The following is a 16,596-nucleotide window of genomic DNA, read 5'->3' on the forward strand; positions in this document are numbered from 1 at the left end:
GTGTCAAAAGAGTGATTAGTGTACTATTTACATGTCTATATTACTATTGCATTGTATTTCTAGATTTCAATTCATCAGAAGAGAGCTTGGGTCCAGTATAAGCTATGTCCTCCTCATCCTTTGAACCAGGTTGTTTTTGAACCGATACTTCTTCAAGAAGTTTTTTCTTAATATCATAAGGTAAGTCATCAATCATTGATTTAACTGCATCCAATTTACTCAATTTTTGATTTAACTCAATCACTTCAGCTTCATGATCTATATGCTCTTGTTCATCAATCTCTGTATCCGATAATTTTTCATCTTCCTCTTCGTGTGTTGAACTTGATTCATCTAATAATTTAGATAATTCAGAATTTGGATCACTAAAAAGTGAAATGAATTTTCCTTGTTCCACAACTTTACCATTCTTACCTAATACCACTACATTCTCTGATTTAGAAATAGTAGATAATCTATGAGCAATTGATATTATTGTCATCTTACCTTGTGATGTCAATTCTTTTAAGGTTTCATTAATCAAACTTTCCAGCTTAGAATCAAGAGCTGATGTTGCTTCATCTAATATTAACACTTTTGGCTTCTTAATTAAAGCTCTAGCAATGGCGATTCTTTGCTTTTGACCTCCAGATAATGATGCACCTCTGGAACCAATAAGGGTATCATATCCATCAGGAAAATTAACAATAAAGTCATGACAATTGGCTTGCTTAGAAACTTCTAAAACATCATCCATGGACATTTTACTAATCTCTTCTGGTGTTAAACCATAAACTATATTTTCAAGAATACTACCTGAAAGTAAAACTGGTTCTTGTTGAACTATACCAACGATTTTTCTTCTTAATTCTCTTACTTGAATATCATTGATATTCTTACCTCCGATTAATATCTCACCCTCTTGAATATTATAAGATCTTAATAAAAGTGATGCAATTGTGGATTTACCACATCCAGAAGGAGCTACTATACAAGTACTTGATGATGATTCAACACTGAAAGTACAACCTTTGAAAATCTTACCGTTTGGTCTGGTAGGATAACTGAATACAACATCTTTAAATTCAACACTATTATTTATGTTCTTTGGAGCTTTTTCTCCTTTAATGGCTGGGATTTCATTATCATAATCTATCAAGTTGAATAATTTAACTCCAGCTCCTGCACCTTTCATCAATTCCATATAAGTAGTTGTAAGACTATATAATGACAGATTGAATAACTCCAGGTACATGGTAAATGCAACCACATCACCAGTGGTCATTTGACCATTTAATATAAGGTAAACACCTAAGGCAATACATGACAAATAACCAGTATGATACAAACCATAGATGGAAACCAGATAATTGGATTGAGCTAATGCTTCTTGTTTAGCCACTCTAACCACTCTTCTTAATTGTTCAGAATATTTTGATAATTCTCGTTGTTCACCAGTAAATGCTTTAACTACTTTAACAGCATTTAAAGTTTCTTCACTTACTTTAGTTAATCCTGCAGATGCATTTTGTAACTTAGTAGATAATTCACGAATCTTTTCTCCATACCAAACAGATCCGAATGTAATAGGAGGTGAAATCATCAACATAACACAGAATAATAATGGATTGATAGCATACATCATATAAGCACTAATGAATCCAAACAATAAATTTTTTAAACCATCTGGTAAGTTACTAGTAATAGATTTGGATACAACATAAGCGTCACTTGATAATCTTGAGATTAAATCACCCACTTTATGTTTTTCATTATCATAAAAGGCAGAATCATGTCTAAGTAAATGTTTCATAACTCTGAATCTTAATCTTGCTACTAATCTTTCTCCTAATAATTTTAAGACCCAAATTCTGGCCCAAAAACAAGCAGCACTGACAAACATAAACGGCACCATACATGCAAAAAGGGTTGAATATTTATAGCCCCAAATTATTAAATCACCATCTTCATCTTTCAAACCTGAATTGTAAGCATCAATCGATGCCCCAACCAATTTTACAGCGGTGGTAGGATATAGCACTGCAAATAAAATAAACCCAAGAGCATATAAAAAGAGCCTCAAGTCAGGTTTACCCAACCGTATTATACGGCCTATAGTCTTCATATTATCCTTAAAGGACTTCTTATTTATGGCTTGATGAACTTTTTCTTCTTTAATGATCTCTTTCTTTTTCAATTTTGTTATCTCCAAGTGAGATTTAAGTGAATCAGAAACTTTTAAGGATAAGACTTCATCTTTCTTAGAGGTATGATGATCAGGAGTAGTATTGAGTCTCACAATGGTATGACTGAAACTTCTTAGTTGAGTAGACTGTATTATAGGTTGACCAATTGATCTAATACTATATATGCGAGGTACTTGATGACTCAAGAACCTCGTCGGCCTCACTATCGATGCCAATGAATTATTTCCTATATGACCCAACTGCCATCTTAATAGACTAGTACCAGTCCTGCAAGTAAGCAGGTTAGGCAACATATTGGTCTTTTTGGTCTCGTAATTGACTAACTTTAACAGATTTGATTTAACCTTTTGACAGTCTTTCAAATTGCTTTGGACTAAAAAAGATTTCGGAAAAATTACGGTGAAGTCACATGACTTAAATTACAATCAATTTTTTACTGCAAAAATAATTTGTTATCTCTCTCTGTTTTTAATTTATTTCTATTTTATGAAAAGTTCCCTATAGAATATCTATACTAATCTTTCAGCAAAACTTTGAATCATACCGACTTCTGATTCTTCATACTCTTTAACTTCAACTTTATCACCATTCACTATGAAGGTGTTAGCTTGAATCAATTGTTTACGAGGTCTCTTCTTTTCGAGGACAACATCTCTGAATCTAGCGTATTCTTCAGTAACATCAGTTTTATCGAGATAGTATGCAATACCATCAGTGACATTGGCAGTACTCTTGTATACATGTAAGTGACCTAAGAAATCACCTAAGGCTTGAACTGCTTCTTTATCTAATTTAGATTCATCAATTTCAACTTCTAAATCATCAAATTTCTTAGCATCAGTGTATTTGAAATTAACTACACCAGCTTGATGTAATACTTTAGAAATAGCAAATCTAGCTTGCATATGAGGTTGACCCCATTTCTTAGCTTTTGGATCCCAGAATTCTAAACCTAATAAACCAGCTCTAGCCATTAAGATAGTAGCAATTAATTTAACATCCTTTTGATCGGCAGCATCTGTGATACCAAAGATTGGTAATACTTCTAATGGTTTCTTAAGAATAAGGTATAAAGCCACTAATTCAGCACGACATTCTTCGAAAGATCCTGAAGTGGTACCGAAAAGAGATGCCCAAGTGTCAGTTGGTTTATACCAAGTCTTAGTTGGAATAGTTTCTTTATCGAAATTGAAAACTCCTGGAGCAGTTTCTTGTAATAATTTACCAGTACCATGACCTAATAATTCATGTAAACCAACTTGAACTTCAAATGAATCATCTCTCCATTTACGGAATTTTTCTTGAAGATCTTCTCTAAGGAAAGTAATAACTTCTTCCTTCTTTGGTTTCTTTGGATTAGCAGAAAGAACATTACCTAATGAGACATTCTTGAAACCATAGTTTAATCTAACATCATCATAATTTGGAATATTGATACCGGCTGGAACACCTGAACCAGCAAAGGTAAGAACTTCTAAAGAGGTGAAATCTGGAGGGGTGAATTTATCTTTTTCATAAGTTTTATCCCATGGTAAATAAGCAATCAATTCAGAAGCATTGTTAACTAAAGTAGAGAATTTAGCAGTTCTATCGTGATTAACCATAGCAACTAAACCTTCCCATTCACCTCTAACTCCTAATGGATCTCTATAAGTTTCGATGAAACCAATATTGGATTCAACTTCTGGTTTTAAATCCTTAACCCAAGCAATTTGGGATTTCTTATGAGCATTCATGGAACCAGTATTAAAAGATTCGGCATAATACTTCACAAAAGTAGCTTGAGTATCATTGGCGACATATTTTGCAGCTTCTTCTAAATTTTCAACAATATGTTTGAACTCTTTAGAATGATCACCAAATTGAATAGTAACTTGATTTCCACCTTTAGTAGTGATAACTTCTTTTGGATAGTAATCAGTAGTATTAACGGTTTCAGCACTAGCAACATGAACAATGAATTCTTTATCACCCTTCTTTTCAACTCTAGTATTTTCTGGCATTATACCTTTATCAGCTAAAGCTTCATTAACATCAGTTGCTTCAGCTTTAGAAATATCAATAACACCAGGATAATAACCGGAGATATGTCCATTTTCAGGCCATCCTAATAAACCTTGTTTAGTGCTAAAAATAGCTTCACGAACAGATTTATATAATTTAGAAGCTTCATCATCATTTATAGCTTCGATTAATTTATCAAAACTTTCTGCAGAAGCAACGGGAATGAATTTCTTATCCCCAAATGATTTATAATTACCTACATTAGATAAGAATTGAGAAGCATATTCAAGATATTGAGTAACCAATACTTTTGAATCTGGTAATTTCTTTCCAATGATTTCTTCATAAACTTCATTACTGGAAGGTTCACTTAAAACCTTATGAATTCTTAAAATCAAATCATAAATGTTTTCACTTTCAGGAGAAACTGATCTTAATACAGCTCTTGTACCCCAATGACTTGCTCTTGAAAGGTAATGAGCATATAATTTAGCATCATTAGTAGTTAATTCTTCAAAGTGTTTCTTAGCAGATAAATTAACAATTGGTGCTTCTGAATCAGCATAAAAAGTATTGGACGACATTGTTGATTTGATATCAATTGAACCTGTTAACTACTATATCAGACTTGAAATTCTAGTATGAAAAAGGGAAAGGGCTTGATCTATTTATAGTGGTTTAAATGTGGCAACATTTGTTGGGGTATAAATTCAAAAGTTCCAAATGTTTTTTATATACAGGAAATATGCCATTTTTTCACCAATTAATTTTTTCTGAGCATACACAAACTTAAACCGTTAGAAGCCGTCTTTATACAAGGCATATGTATGAATGTTACACCAAATTGATTTTGCCGTATATAACCAACAAGTAATAATTTAAGTTTGATTAAGTGTTAAAAAGGCTTGGTTTGAAGAATGGCAAAGGCAAAACATTCCAAAGCTAATAGGCTGAAATTGGTCAAAGAAGAAGATGTTATAGAGTCTGAATCAGTGGTTGAAGAGTCTGTTGAGGTGGAAGAAATAGAGGAAGAAGAACAAGTTGTAGTTCAACAAGATGAAGATGATGACGACGAAGATGATGAGGAGGATGAGGATGATGATGACTACGATCCAAGCAAGAAAAATGTGGATGAAGAAGGTAATGATTTAGATGCTGTGGATGATGATGACGATGATGATAATGCAAATGATGAAAAAGTTCCTGATTATTCAGTAATAGAATCAACTATAAGTCAAGTGAGAACAAGAAGTCAAAAACAATCTTCACATAATAAGGCAAGAGCAACTCATATAGGCTCTTTTGAAACTGATGAAAGAGGATTAGTTAAGGAAGTCAGATCATCCATTGATGTTGAATCATTGTTTGATGATTTAAAGAGTGGTAAAGCAGATTGGAGACCAGATGGTTATTCATCCAATGATCAATTGACTGAAAAGAGTACCTTAACAGACCAAGACAAATCGAGTAACGATTCATTAGGTACTAGGAAGATTAAGATAGAAACATCATATGCATTTGCTGGGAAACTTGTTACAGAAACAAAGTATGTTGATGAGAATTCAGCAGAAGCTAAAGCATATTTAAATTCAACTGCATCCATAACCCTTGATAATTCGAAAGAAAGTAAGAGAAATAGTTCATTTGTAACTGTCATAAGGAAAGTTGCCAAAACAGATGAAGAAAAGGAACTCCGGATCAAATTAAAGAGACCATCATTAATAGATAATTTCATGACCAATTTAGGTAAGAAACAAAAACTTTCAACCCTTGAAAAATCTCGATTAGATTGGGCTAGTTTTGTTGATAAACGTAAGATTGGTGATGAATTGAAAATACATAATAAAGCTGGGTTTCTTGATACTCAAGATTTCTTACATAGAGTTGACACTAGACGTGATGAACAATATGTTAAAGCCAGAGATGATGATAGACAACGACAATTTATCCTCAATGCTGCCCAAGGTAAGTAACGATTTAATGATTTTATAATAAACAAATATACAAAGTATTTAATAAACAGTAATAAACTATAGTATAGTATACTATACAATCATATTTGAACTTTTTCACACGACCATTGATCAATTTTTTCTGAAAAGGGAAGAAAGGCAGAACGAAAAAAAAATAATATAAACGTAAAAAATGTAATTCACAAATAGAAATTATATAGGAAAATTTTCATTCATTATCAATCAATTCTATCAATTTGCTATAAAGATTATATACCAGGACCATGTCTTCATCAACGAGCAATAGCAACATATTGAAGCGTAAGAATGAAGATTTGGAATCTTCTTCTCCCGATCAAATCAATAAAAGAGTGGCATTGGACAGTGAGCAACTTGATTTAAACGATAACAAGGAAACTAAATTACAAACGGCTCCTGCTATTAACAATGGTATCCATGAAGAAGAACCTTTAATTGATGGTGAAGATCATGACAATAACATTGAATCAGCTGAACCAAAGAAAGAAGGCGAAGAATTACAAGTTTCTAAGCCAGTATCAAATCATACTGAAAGTGATCCAACTTATGTTCAATTCAGAATGTATTGTCCTGTTAAAGAAGCTGGTGCCATTGTGGGTAAGAAAGGTGAAACCATTAATCATATAAGAGAAAAATCTAATGTTAGAATAAATGTTAGTGACAATTTAAAGGGAGTTCCAGAAAGAATAGTAACCGTTAGAGGTGCTGCTGAAAATGTAGCTAGAGCTTTTGGTCTTATAACTAGAACTATCTTGGAAGAACCAGAAGATGAAGTTTCATCCCCAAACAGTCAACAATTCAATTTAAAGATTTTAGTCCCTCATCCTATGATTGGTTATATTATTGGTAAACAAGGCGTTAAATTCAGAGAAATTGAAGAAAATTCAGCTGCTAAATTAAAAGCAGCTGAGCAAGCATTACCATATTCAACTGATAGAGTTTTATCAATCACCGGAGTTGCTGATGCCATTCATATTGCTATATACTATATTTCTCAAATCGTGATAGAACATAAGGATTGTTTAAAAAAGAATAAAATCTTATTATATAATCCATCTAATTATCATCATTCAAACGTCAATACCACTATGATGAATATTCAAGGTCCATTACCAAATATGATGTTAATGGGGGCCAATACTAATCCATTAACCTTACAAACCTTGAAAGAACCACATCCTTATCAACAACAACAACAACCTAAACCTCAAGATCCTTATGGTCAAATGAAACAACAACAACAACAACAACAACCTTATAATTTCCAAATGGTATTCCAACCATCAATCCCACCTCAACAACATTATGGTATGCAACCTCCACCAGCGGCTGCTCCACCTATGCAAATCCCTCCTCAAAACCCATATACTGATGAACATGGTAATACCATTGTGGGTGAAATTATAACCAATCCACCTGTTCAAGTAGGACCAAATACTGATAAATTCAATCAAGATATTTTTGTGGCCAATTCAAGTATTGGTTCAGTCATTGGTAAACGTGGTAATAATATAAAACATATTAGAGAAACAAGTCAATGTTCATATGTTAAAATTGAACCTGATAAGGGTCAATCAATCATGCTTGGTGGTGGAAAAGGATTCACTAATATTAGAAAATTGACATTAACTGGATCAATTCAAGCGATTCAAACCGCAATGTATTTAATCAATCAAAGAATTGCTGCTGATAAGGAAAGGAATGCTCCTCATTGAATTAACGTTTAATTTTTATTTGTTTTTATCTTACCTTATTTTTATTTTTATCTTTATTTTGTTTTGACGATATTTTCAGATTCAAAAATCTTCTTTGATTTTCTTAAATTTCTGAAATTGTACTTCTATAGTTTTCTTTTCAATTTTTGATGTGATAATATTATTACATTATAGAATGATATTTTGTTGATATATATGTAATAAACTTTTTTTTTTATTCTTAAATTTATTTTATTTTATTTCTAACGATCTTTTTATTCTATTTTGTATTCTAATCCACACTCTAGAATCTGAATACTCTCCAGTTCTTTTTGCATCCTTCATCGACAGATACAGACAACATACAAAATATAACTACAGGAGCAACCCTAACAGGCCAACAACAAAGACAATAACACAACACAAAGACAATATCTACCAAAGATACAAGAATTATCGATAAATGTAAATATATTACCTAAGTAAGTGTCTATAAATTAAATAACTATCTAACGAATGAATGAAAAAAAAATAAATGACAATCTATATGAGTCCCTCTATCTATCTTTCTTTCTTTTAAAAGTGTCTAACTCCCATACTAGTTAAAAGCATAGTGAAAACACTTAATAAACCTTCACCAAGCACTAAACCACTACTAAAGATAATCATACCGATTCTATCTTTATTTTGAGATTTATGATGGATCCACCAATAAGCAATCACACCTCCGATGAATCTTGCCAATGTGAAATTTGGAGAATTATAAATCCCAATCCCAACTGCAACTCCACTTGGGAGGTATATTAAATATTTATGATATTTTGAAGTGGGTGGGATGGTGTTTTTTAATAATGAGATTATACCAAAGATTACTCCGAATACCATGCAGAATTCAAATGCTTTAGGAGGTAATCCTTGTCCGGTGACTAATCTTGAACAATCAATCCAAATGATGGCAGTCGGTATCCTAAACATATCGTTAGGGATAGTGTATACTGAATTGTAAACTTTATACATGACTGAACTGAGAACGACTGAATATAAGGTTCCGATGATTTGAGCTACGAATTGAGCTTTTGGAGATGCACCGATTAAATGACCCGTTTTCAAATCTTGCATTAAATCTCCTGCTTGTTGGGCACCGGCTTCAGCAACACCACCAGCAACTAAATTGATTAAAATCTTAGATGGATGATCACGAGGAACAACCATGGCAAAGATTAATTGAGATAATTTTCCAATTCCACTAACGGGATTTAAATCAGTTTCACCTAAAGCTCTTACTCCTAACACTGAGAAAAATAATGCCAAGATAATAGCTACCACAGCTGCATAAATTGGAACAATATTACCGAAAACGATTTTGATAGATATGATACAAAGTACAGATGATAAGATTATACCAAAGAATGTAATTTTATTACTGACCAAGTAATCCTTTTGAAGTTCTAATCTTGTTGGAGTGACAATTACAGTAGCAGCTTGATCCTTTGGTGAATAAGTACTATTTGAAGGATCTTCATTTGAATCTCTATCATCATCAGTTAATAATGATTGTTCCATCTCCACGGTTTGAACCGAATCATAATCACTATTTCTTGGGTCGGTAAGGAATTTAATCCCATTTCTAATGGACTTAAAAGCGACAATCACGAATGAAATAATAGAATCACTAATCATAACACTTAAACTGATCCATAAGATCCATCCTTGACCACCATGAATCCAATCATCGATTTCACCAGGTGCCCATCCTTTATATTTGGATAATGGAGCTAAGATCCCCCATCCTAAGATGGCACCAAATAACATATATGATACGGTAGGTAAACCCATGATTATACCTTGACCAATGTATGCTGGAGAAGGTTGGAAATTCCATTTATATTGGTTGGATAAGTATGAACCAAAGATGGGGATGTTTTTAAGAACAGGGAAAAAGAACGATAACAAGGTGTATGCTGCAGATACTAAGAATGTTATCACTAATGAATGAAGGTTTGATGAATATGAGTTGATTTTTGAAGCTGGTAATGATGATGGTTGTTCTGGCTCATCCTGAACGAGATATTGCTCTATATCTTGGGATAAATTAGGTTTTGAATTAATATTAGTGTTGTTTTTAACAACATGTTTTTCATCTTCATCTGAATAAATTTCAGTACCATGCATAACTGAAATTAAAGTTGCTGTTGCACTTCCGGATGGAAATGGTAATTTTTCTTTAATAATGACTTGATTTCTTAATGGTACAGCAAAGAAGACCCCGAATAATCCAAGACCAAGAGACCATACCATTAAATCGATTAAACTGAAATTAAGGGTACGACCTAATCCTGATTCTTCAGCTGTTAAGAATTTTTCAATAGCAGGTACTATACCAATTAAACCATAACATAAAGGTCCAGTACCAACAGCTACAGCCACACTTTGAACATAAACATTTTCGACATCAGTGAATGAATTTGAATAAGGTGAGACTTTAAAAATGGCAAATCCTAAAAGAGCAGCTGGTAAAGACATCATAGATACCCAACCAGTTTGTAAACCAAATTGAAAATTTGATACCAATACAATTGAACCTATGAATAATCCAACTATGGTTGCTCTTAGCGTGATTTGAGGTAATGCAAGTTTTTCACTATATGACAATGGTTGTTTTTGCAGAACTCTTGAAGCAGTTGCTCTTATAGTGAAAGCTTCAGATTCTAAACCGTCAACACCACTTCCTCCTCCTTCATCTCTCCGTATAGGCAAACTATCGTTTGACATATTATATTAGTATATTGATGATGGTTGTACTATCCCAGACCATACCACTTAGTAACTCTTTCTCTAACTGTACTATGACACGTGAAAAACTACTGAAATAAATAAATAATGAAAAATCAAAAGAAGTAAGATATGGTTGATGATTTAGATTCAAATTATATGGTTTTGTATGTAGATGCCGTACAAAACAGATGAATTTTTCGATTAGCAATTTGATTACTTAATTAGTAAGCTTTTCCCCCAAATCTCTCCCTCTCTCACAGATAAAACTTTTTTTTCATCGTGAGGGAGATAATGTCGTTTTAGGAATTAATTTGCGATAGCGTTGACAACTTGACACAATTAGGGAGGAGGATGTTACTGGAAACATCTTGGTTTTTAGAATTGATACTTCAACTTCAAGATGAAGATAAAAGACAATGGATTGAGACTCTTTTATATAAATGTATGACAAGAGGAAAATATTATGTTGCTACGTATATTAAGAAGATAGACTAATGAAGAACATGACACTTCGAAGCCATGAAGTCAACCACTGATTGTTGCAACTTTAAGAGTCAAGGCTGAGTTCGATAAGATTGATCGTACTTCACAATTGTATTGGGATAAAGGTATTGATTCTGCTACGTACATTTCACCTGATGAAAAATCGTCATCCTCTCATTTGTATGTATTATTAAGATATTTTGCATCATTGAAAATTTTCCGTTGTAACATTTACTATTCAAATAGATTAATCTACGGAAAGACACTCTTTTCAATTACCTTTACCAACCTATCCATTTCCTGATTCATTTCATATTGAACTTTTTTATCTCTTTCATCCTTGAAGAACTTTTTGAATCTGGAGAATCCAAAATCGATTATATAGCACCTACCATTTCCAAATATTAAATTCGAACGTCTGATATCCCCATGGAGGACACCCTTACTATGGATATATTCCAATGCAGTTCTTGCTAATTTGAGAGCCTCTTCTTTTGATTTTACATTATCAGGTTTAATATATTCCTCAAGGATATAGAATCCCACCTTTGGAGATTCCCAGTTAAGAAAGCCATATTCGTAAACATGTGGTACGAAATTTATATGCCCATTTTTATTCTTAGCACCAGCGCTCTCTAACTTTGCGACCTTGATACCTTCTGGTCCTCTATCTCTTAATAATTCATATGCATGCACTTCTGTAGCAAACATCGAAAGTGAGAAAGATAAAGTTTGAAGAAATGTTGCCTTTTGTGAGTCAATACCATCTCTTGCAGCAAACACTGGATTATAGATCTTTAAGATAATTTGGGACTTTTCTTTATCTGCTTCACCCATATAGTCAACAATAAAAACTTGGGCATGATATTTATATTTTTGAAGGTTGGTTCCACCCTGGATTATTCTTGTAATGTTGAAATCTTTAAAATCAATTGATCCACCCGGCGAAGACATAGATAATAAATAGTTAAAATACTTGTCAGGGATTTGTAAGTTTATCTTTTTATGAATATAAGACTTAGTTTTATCATCCTTTGAGAAATATTTGGTTAACTTTGTTTTATCTGCAGCATAAGATTTCGTGTCGTCGTTCCATACAAAGATATCGTTTATATCTGACCAAATCTGTTCAACAGTTGCATATCTTTCATCATCCTCCTTCTGTATTTGCGCCTGTGTTTTCTTAAGATTTGAGTTCAAATCTTCCATTCTTTGAGTAATTATTTCATCAACTTCAGTGAAGTAATCATTTAAAATGATTCCTAATATAGCGGTGAGACTCTGTGTTGAACTATGATTATAACATTCAACGTCAAATCCAACTTCATTATTTGTTAACTTGCAGTTTTGGTTTTCATCAAAATTTTGATTTGAAATCCTTAGAATCACAATAGTTTGTGGATCAAGTAAAATTCCTAATCCACTTCTCGTCAGTATCATTTGATATGTTGATTGTAAGACAAATTGTTTAAAATCCTCCTCATCATTTTTGAAAGCATCATATAACCCAGAAGTCTTTACTTCAATGGGTACCTTGTAAGTCTTATAATCTTTCAAAATTGAGTACGAATGATCTGGAATAACATTGCTGGTCTCATTATCTTGATTTTTAAAAGTAACATTTTGAAACTTGGCTTTAAGTAGTAAATGAATTGGTTCAAAACATATTCGATAAGCATTATGACTCACTTCTACCTCTTTATCAACCCCAATCAACTTACTTCTTGAAAAGAGACATTTTTTAATTGAATTTGTATCTAATTCAAAGGTTTTATAATCACCAGTTGAAAATACCGTCAGAATTTTGGGATAATATGGTTTTACTAAATGTAATACATTCAAAATTGAAGGGTTTCTTCCAGTATAGTTATTTTTTGGGGTGAACTTTTTAACTGGAATTGGGATGTGTAAGGAATACAGAATATGCAAATGCCATAATCTCACAAGTAAAGTACCTGGGTAAGATGAATATTTGTTATGTAAATTTCCAGTTAATTCTGCATCAATCAAATTACAGATTTCATCATAATCATTAATATAATTTTCGGAAGATAAATAAGAGTCATCTAATTCTAAACAGGAATGTCTATTTACTGGAATTATATGGAATTTCGTTAATCTGAATGATAATTTCAACCTTTGTAATGTAATAGAATCATGATTTGGAAATGCAATAATTCTTTTATTCCATTCTTCTTCACAATCATCATAATCCACAAAAACGTTGTAACGAGCGCCATTTTTTGTTTTATCAATGATGAAGTCAATTGATGAATATAATAATTCAAAATCAACATAATCTTCCATGTTGAAATTCGTGGAATCCATTTTATTATGTGTATTGACACTGAAGTAAACTTTGAATTAGAGTTATGCTTATAAAGATGAATAGCTGCTAAAATCTGTTTTTACAAGTGAGGAAATTGCAGTTTGTTTGTTTGTATGTCGCACGACTTTTGAAGTCAAAAAATTATGTCTCTTTAGACATTTTTCATCAGAAGAGTCAATCAAATAAAAAAGTATACTATACGATAGAATGAATGGCTGTACACGATTATTTAATATCTGTCGCTCATACTGGGGATTATATACCCTTATTGGGATTATCAGCTAGGAAGAGTTTAACTTTAGGTAGCTAAATTCATCAGTGTAGTTCAGTAAATTACTGTCTGTCTGTCTGTCTTTCCTTCTTTGCCCCCTCCCCCAACTCAGTAAACCCATCACGATCGCGTGCTGTACTGGGCCCACTGATTATGGTATCTTAAATCAGTTAAACACTGAATATACTTTACTTTCTAATAATCTTACTTACTAAACCTATATACTATTATAAAATAGTCTCTAACTCAGTAGCATTAACTTAATTTTAAACCTTTACTACTCTGCCTTCTCATATCTAACGATTTATCGTAACATCGTCAACTTACAATCTTTTGCAGACTGAGTCTAAATACATATTTCTATAAAGTCAACTATTACTAAAATGCTATAGATCTTAATCTTCTCCAAATAAAATATAATTTAAAACGTCACTTAACGTTATAACAGATACTAATTTCCCTTCATCATCAACCACAAATAATCTATGTAATCTTGATTTCCTTATAGTATCCATAATAGTACTTAATCTATCGTTTAACGTACATGTATGCACCCCTTCAAAATCTTCAGCTCTTCTTAATAAAGCATCTCCCACACTTAAATCTAAATCAGTATACATTCCACCTTTAACTAAAGCTAAAATATCAACCGCTTCATAAACATTAATCAATTTACCTTGTTCATCAACAATAGGAACCGATGACACTGATTTATGAGCTAATAAATGTATCACTTCAATAACTGGTGTATTCATAGTACATGTAGAAATATCTTTAATCGTACCTAAACCTTGAATATTTCTAATTGGTTTTAATAACATCTTAGTTTCTTTACAATTTAAGGCCACGAATTTTAAAATTCTATATTGAGTTAACACTGATACCACAATTTCACGATGAGTCTTTTCATCTTCATCAATTAATGGGATTCTTCTAGCTCTTGATTCTAACATTTTAACACATGCTTCGTAAAGAGATTTAAATGGATGAATCGATACTGTTTCAATTTGTTGAACTCCAATTGCTTTTTCAATATCTCTTAATCCATCTAAAGTCAATTGATCCACAAATTCAAACTTCTCTGGAAATTGGAAATAATATTGAATAACATTAATGAAATCTGATGATGTTAATAATCCAGCAAATCTTGAATTTTGATTATTCCATAATGGTGCACTAACAATATTGTTTTGTAATAAGATATTTAATGATTTCTTGACTAATAACGATGTATCTAATACTATTAATCTATAACTGACTGGTAAAACATCATATGAAGTTTTACTTTGTAAGAATAATCTGATTGCTTTTATACCGATTTTTTGATCATGTTCAATCTGTTCATCGGATAAACTCAATATAAAGTCATTAGGAGCAGCTGAAGATGGAACTGTCTTGGATACTTCAGCCATATTGGATATAAATTAAATAAAATTCTGTATTAACACTTGATTGATGATAGATATTATGATTTCTTTAACCAACCTTCAATCTCAAATTCTGGTCATTTTTGACAACAAATTGTCGGCGTGGGGATAAAAATGTCTCCGAAGCATCCAGCACTAACAAAAAGTGCGACATTACCAGTTAAGAGTTTTTACAGTCATTTCTAAACTACTATATTAATATATATATTTAACCTAATTTTAAAATCATATTCATGACGACCAAATTTCCAAAGGCTCCACCAAAGCCAGAAGATGTATTAAGTGATCCCAAATTACTTTCGAAAGTGGATGAAAGAGTATCTCTTGATCAAAAGGCGAATTCTTGGATTTTTGAAAGCGATGATAACATAGAATATGAATATAATTATAATACTAAAAAGTGGGACATACGACAGGATAATATCAGCATAACTAAGAGAAAGAGAGATGACCACGACGATGAAAAAGAAGAAGATGTTGATGATGATGAATTGGAAAATAAACTTCACATAAAAGAGTTCAAGAAGCAAAAAATGCAAAAGGTTAAAGATGAAATATCAAAACTTAAACAAGAAATGAAGCAATCAAGTTCTGAAGAAGCCACAACCACCAATGCTATATTCGTATATAATCTTCCAACTGATATCACTTTATCTGAGTTGGATGAAATTTTTGGTAAATACGGTTTAATATCAGAAGACTATAACACTGGGGAGAAAAGAATCAAAATGTATAATGATGAAAGTAACAAATTTAAAGGTGAAGCTTTAATATTTTATCACAATAAGAAAAGTGTCCCATTAGCAATTGATATGTTGGATGGAACATCTGTAAGATCTGATACTCGTATAACCATCAAAGTTGAACCTGCTAAATTTACTGATTCAGGCTCAAAGAAATCAAAAATAACGGAAAGACCATCAAAAGAACAACAAAAGTTTATTAAATCGAAAGAATCATTAAATAAAAAGCTTACCGATTGGGACGAATTCGATTCAAGTGATGCAAAGGTTGACAAATCTAAACTGAAACTTTTCTCAAGAATAGTGGTGGTGGAGAATATGTTTCGGGTTGATGAATTAAAAGCTGATCCTGTTATTGAATTAGATTTGAAAGAAGATATTCAAGACGAATGTAATAAGTTAGGAATTGGAGAAGATATTTCACAGATTCAAGTGTATGATGTCAGTGGGACTATAACTATAAAATTTAAGAAACCAAATCTGAGCGATATATGTATAAAGCTGCTTGATGGTAGGTTCTTTGATGGTCTTAAATTGAAAGCTAGTATTTTCAGTGGTCAAAAGTTCGAAAAGACTCATAATGAGATTGAAGAAGAAGGTGAAAGATTAGATAAATTTAGTGCTCTGATAGATTCTTAGAGTTAGTAATTACACTTTAAACTATATAATGAAACAATGTATAATTAAACTATT

The 16,596-nt window shown here is 32.1% G+C and overlaps 8 protein-coding genes across 8 annotated transcripts; 3 read left to right on the forward strand and 5 right to left on the reverse strand. All coding sequences in view use genetic code 12, as the record gives it.

Annotated features, from left to right (window-relative positions):
* Positions 1-3: 3 nt before the first annotated feature.
* Positions 4-2,640, reverse strand: MDL2 (Mdl2p). The gene has a single exon (XM_064906872.1). The coding sequence runs from the start codon at positions 2,477-2,479 to the stop codon at positions 44-46; it is 2,436 nt and encodes an 811-aa protein (XP_064763893.1). The 5' UTR covers positions 2,480-2,640; the 3' UTR covers positions 4-43.
* DFJ63DRAFT_81775 (dipeptidyl-peptidase III) lies at positions 2,588-4,872 on the reverse strand. Its single transcript, XM_064909133.1, has one exon. It carries the CDS (start codon positions 4,772-4,774, stop codon positions 2,696-2,698), a length of 2,079 nt encoding a protein of 692 aa, XP_064763894.1. The 5' UTR covers positions 4,775-4,872; the 3' UTR covers positions 2,588-2,695.
* A 1-nt stretch (position 4,873) lies between these two features.
* DFJ63DRAFT_81776 (uncharacterized protein) lies at positions 4,874-6,295 on the forward strand. The gene has a single exon (XM_064909134.1). It carries the CDS (start codon positions 5,108-5,110, stop codon positions 6,161-6,163), a length of 1,056 nt encoding a protein of 351 aa, XP_064763895.1. The 5' UTR covers positions 4,874-5,107; the 3' UTR covers positions 6,164-6,295.
* Positions 6,295-8,173, forward strand: PBP2 (Pbp2p). Its single transcript, XM_064909140.1, has one exon. The coding sequence runs from the start codon at positions 6,427-6,429 to the stop codon at positions 7,894-7,896; it is 1,470 nt and encodes a 489-aa protein (XP_064763896.1). The 5' UTR covers positions 6,295-6,426; the 3' UTR covers positions 7,897-8,173.
* OPT8 (Opt8p) lies at positions 8,174-11,016 on the reverse strand. The gene has a single exon (XM_064909139.1). It carries the CDS (start codon positions 10,645-10,647, stop codon positions 8,452-8,454), a length of 2,196 nt encoding a protein of 731 aa, XP_064763897.1. The 5' UTR covers positions 10,648-11,016; the 3' UTR covers positions 8,174-8,451.
* A 369-nt stretch (positions 11,017-11,385) lies between these two features.
* On the reverse strand, positions 11,386-13,461 carry DFJ63DRAFT_311894 (uncharacterized protein; the record flags this gene model as incomplete). The annotated part of the gene is made up of 1 exon (XM_064905864.1): positions 11,386-13,461. The coding sequence occupies one exon, from the start codon at positions 13,459-13,461 to the stop codon at positions 11,386-11,388; it is 2,076 nt and encodes a 691-aa protein (XP_064763898.1).
* A 333-nt stretch (positions 13,462-13,794) lies between these two features.
* Positions 13,795-15,269, reverse strand: SNF4 (AMP-activated serine/threonine-protein kinase regulatory subunit). Its single transcript, XM_064909138.1, has one exon. It carries the CDS (start codon positions 15,143-15,145, stop codon positions 14,129-14,131), a length of 1,017 nt encoding a protein of 338 aa, XP_064763899.1. The 5' UTR covers positions 15,146-15,269; the 3' UTR covers positions 13,795-14,128.
* A 124-nt stretch (positions 15,270-15,393) lies between these two features.
* Positions 15,394-16,542, forward strand: DFJ63DRAFT_334153 (U2 snRNP complex subunit; the record flags this gene model as incomplete). The annotated part of the gene is made up of 1 exon (XM_064907985.1): positions 15,394-16,542. The coding sequence occupies one exon, from the start codon at positions 15,394-15,396 to the stop codon at positions 16,540-16,542; it is 1,149 nt and encodes a 382-aa protein (XP_064763900.1).
* Between the last annotated feature and the right edge of the window lie 54 nt (positions 16,543-16,596).

The sequence above is a fragment of the Scheffersomyces coipomensis genome (assembly GCF_036884675.1).
Source record: "Scheffersomyces coipomensis strain NRRL Y-17651 chromosome Unknown DFJ63scaffold_2, whole genome shotgun sequence".
NCBI lineage: Eukaryota > Fungi > Ascomycota > Pichiomycetes > Serinales > Debaryomycetaceae > Scheffersomyces > Scheffersomyces coipomensis.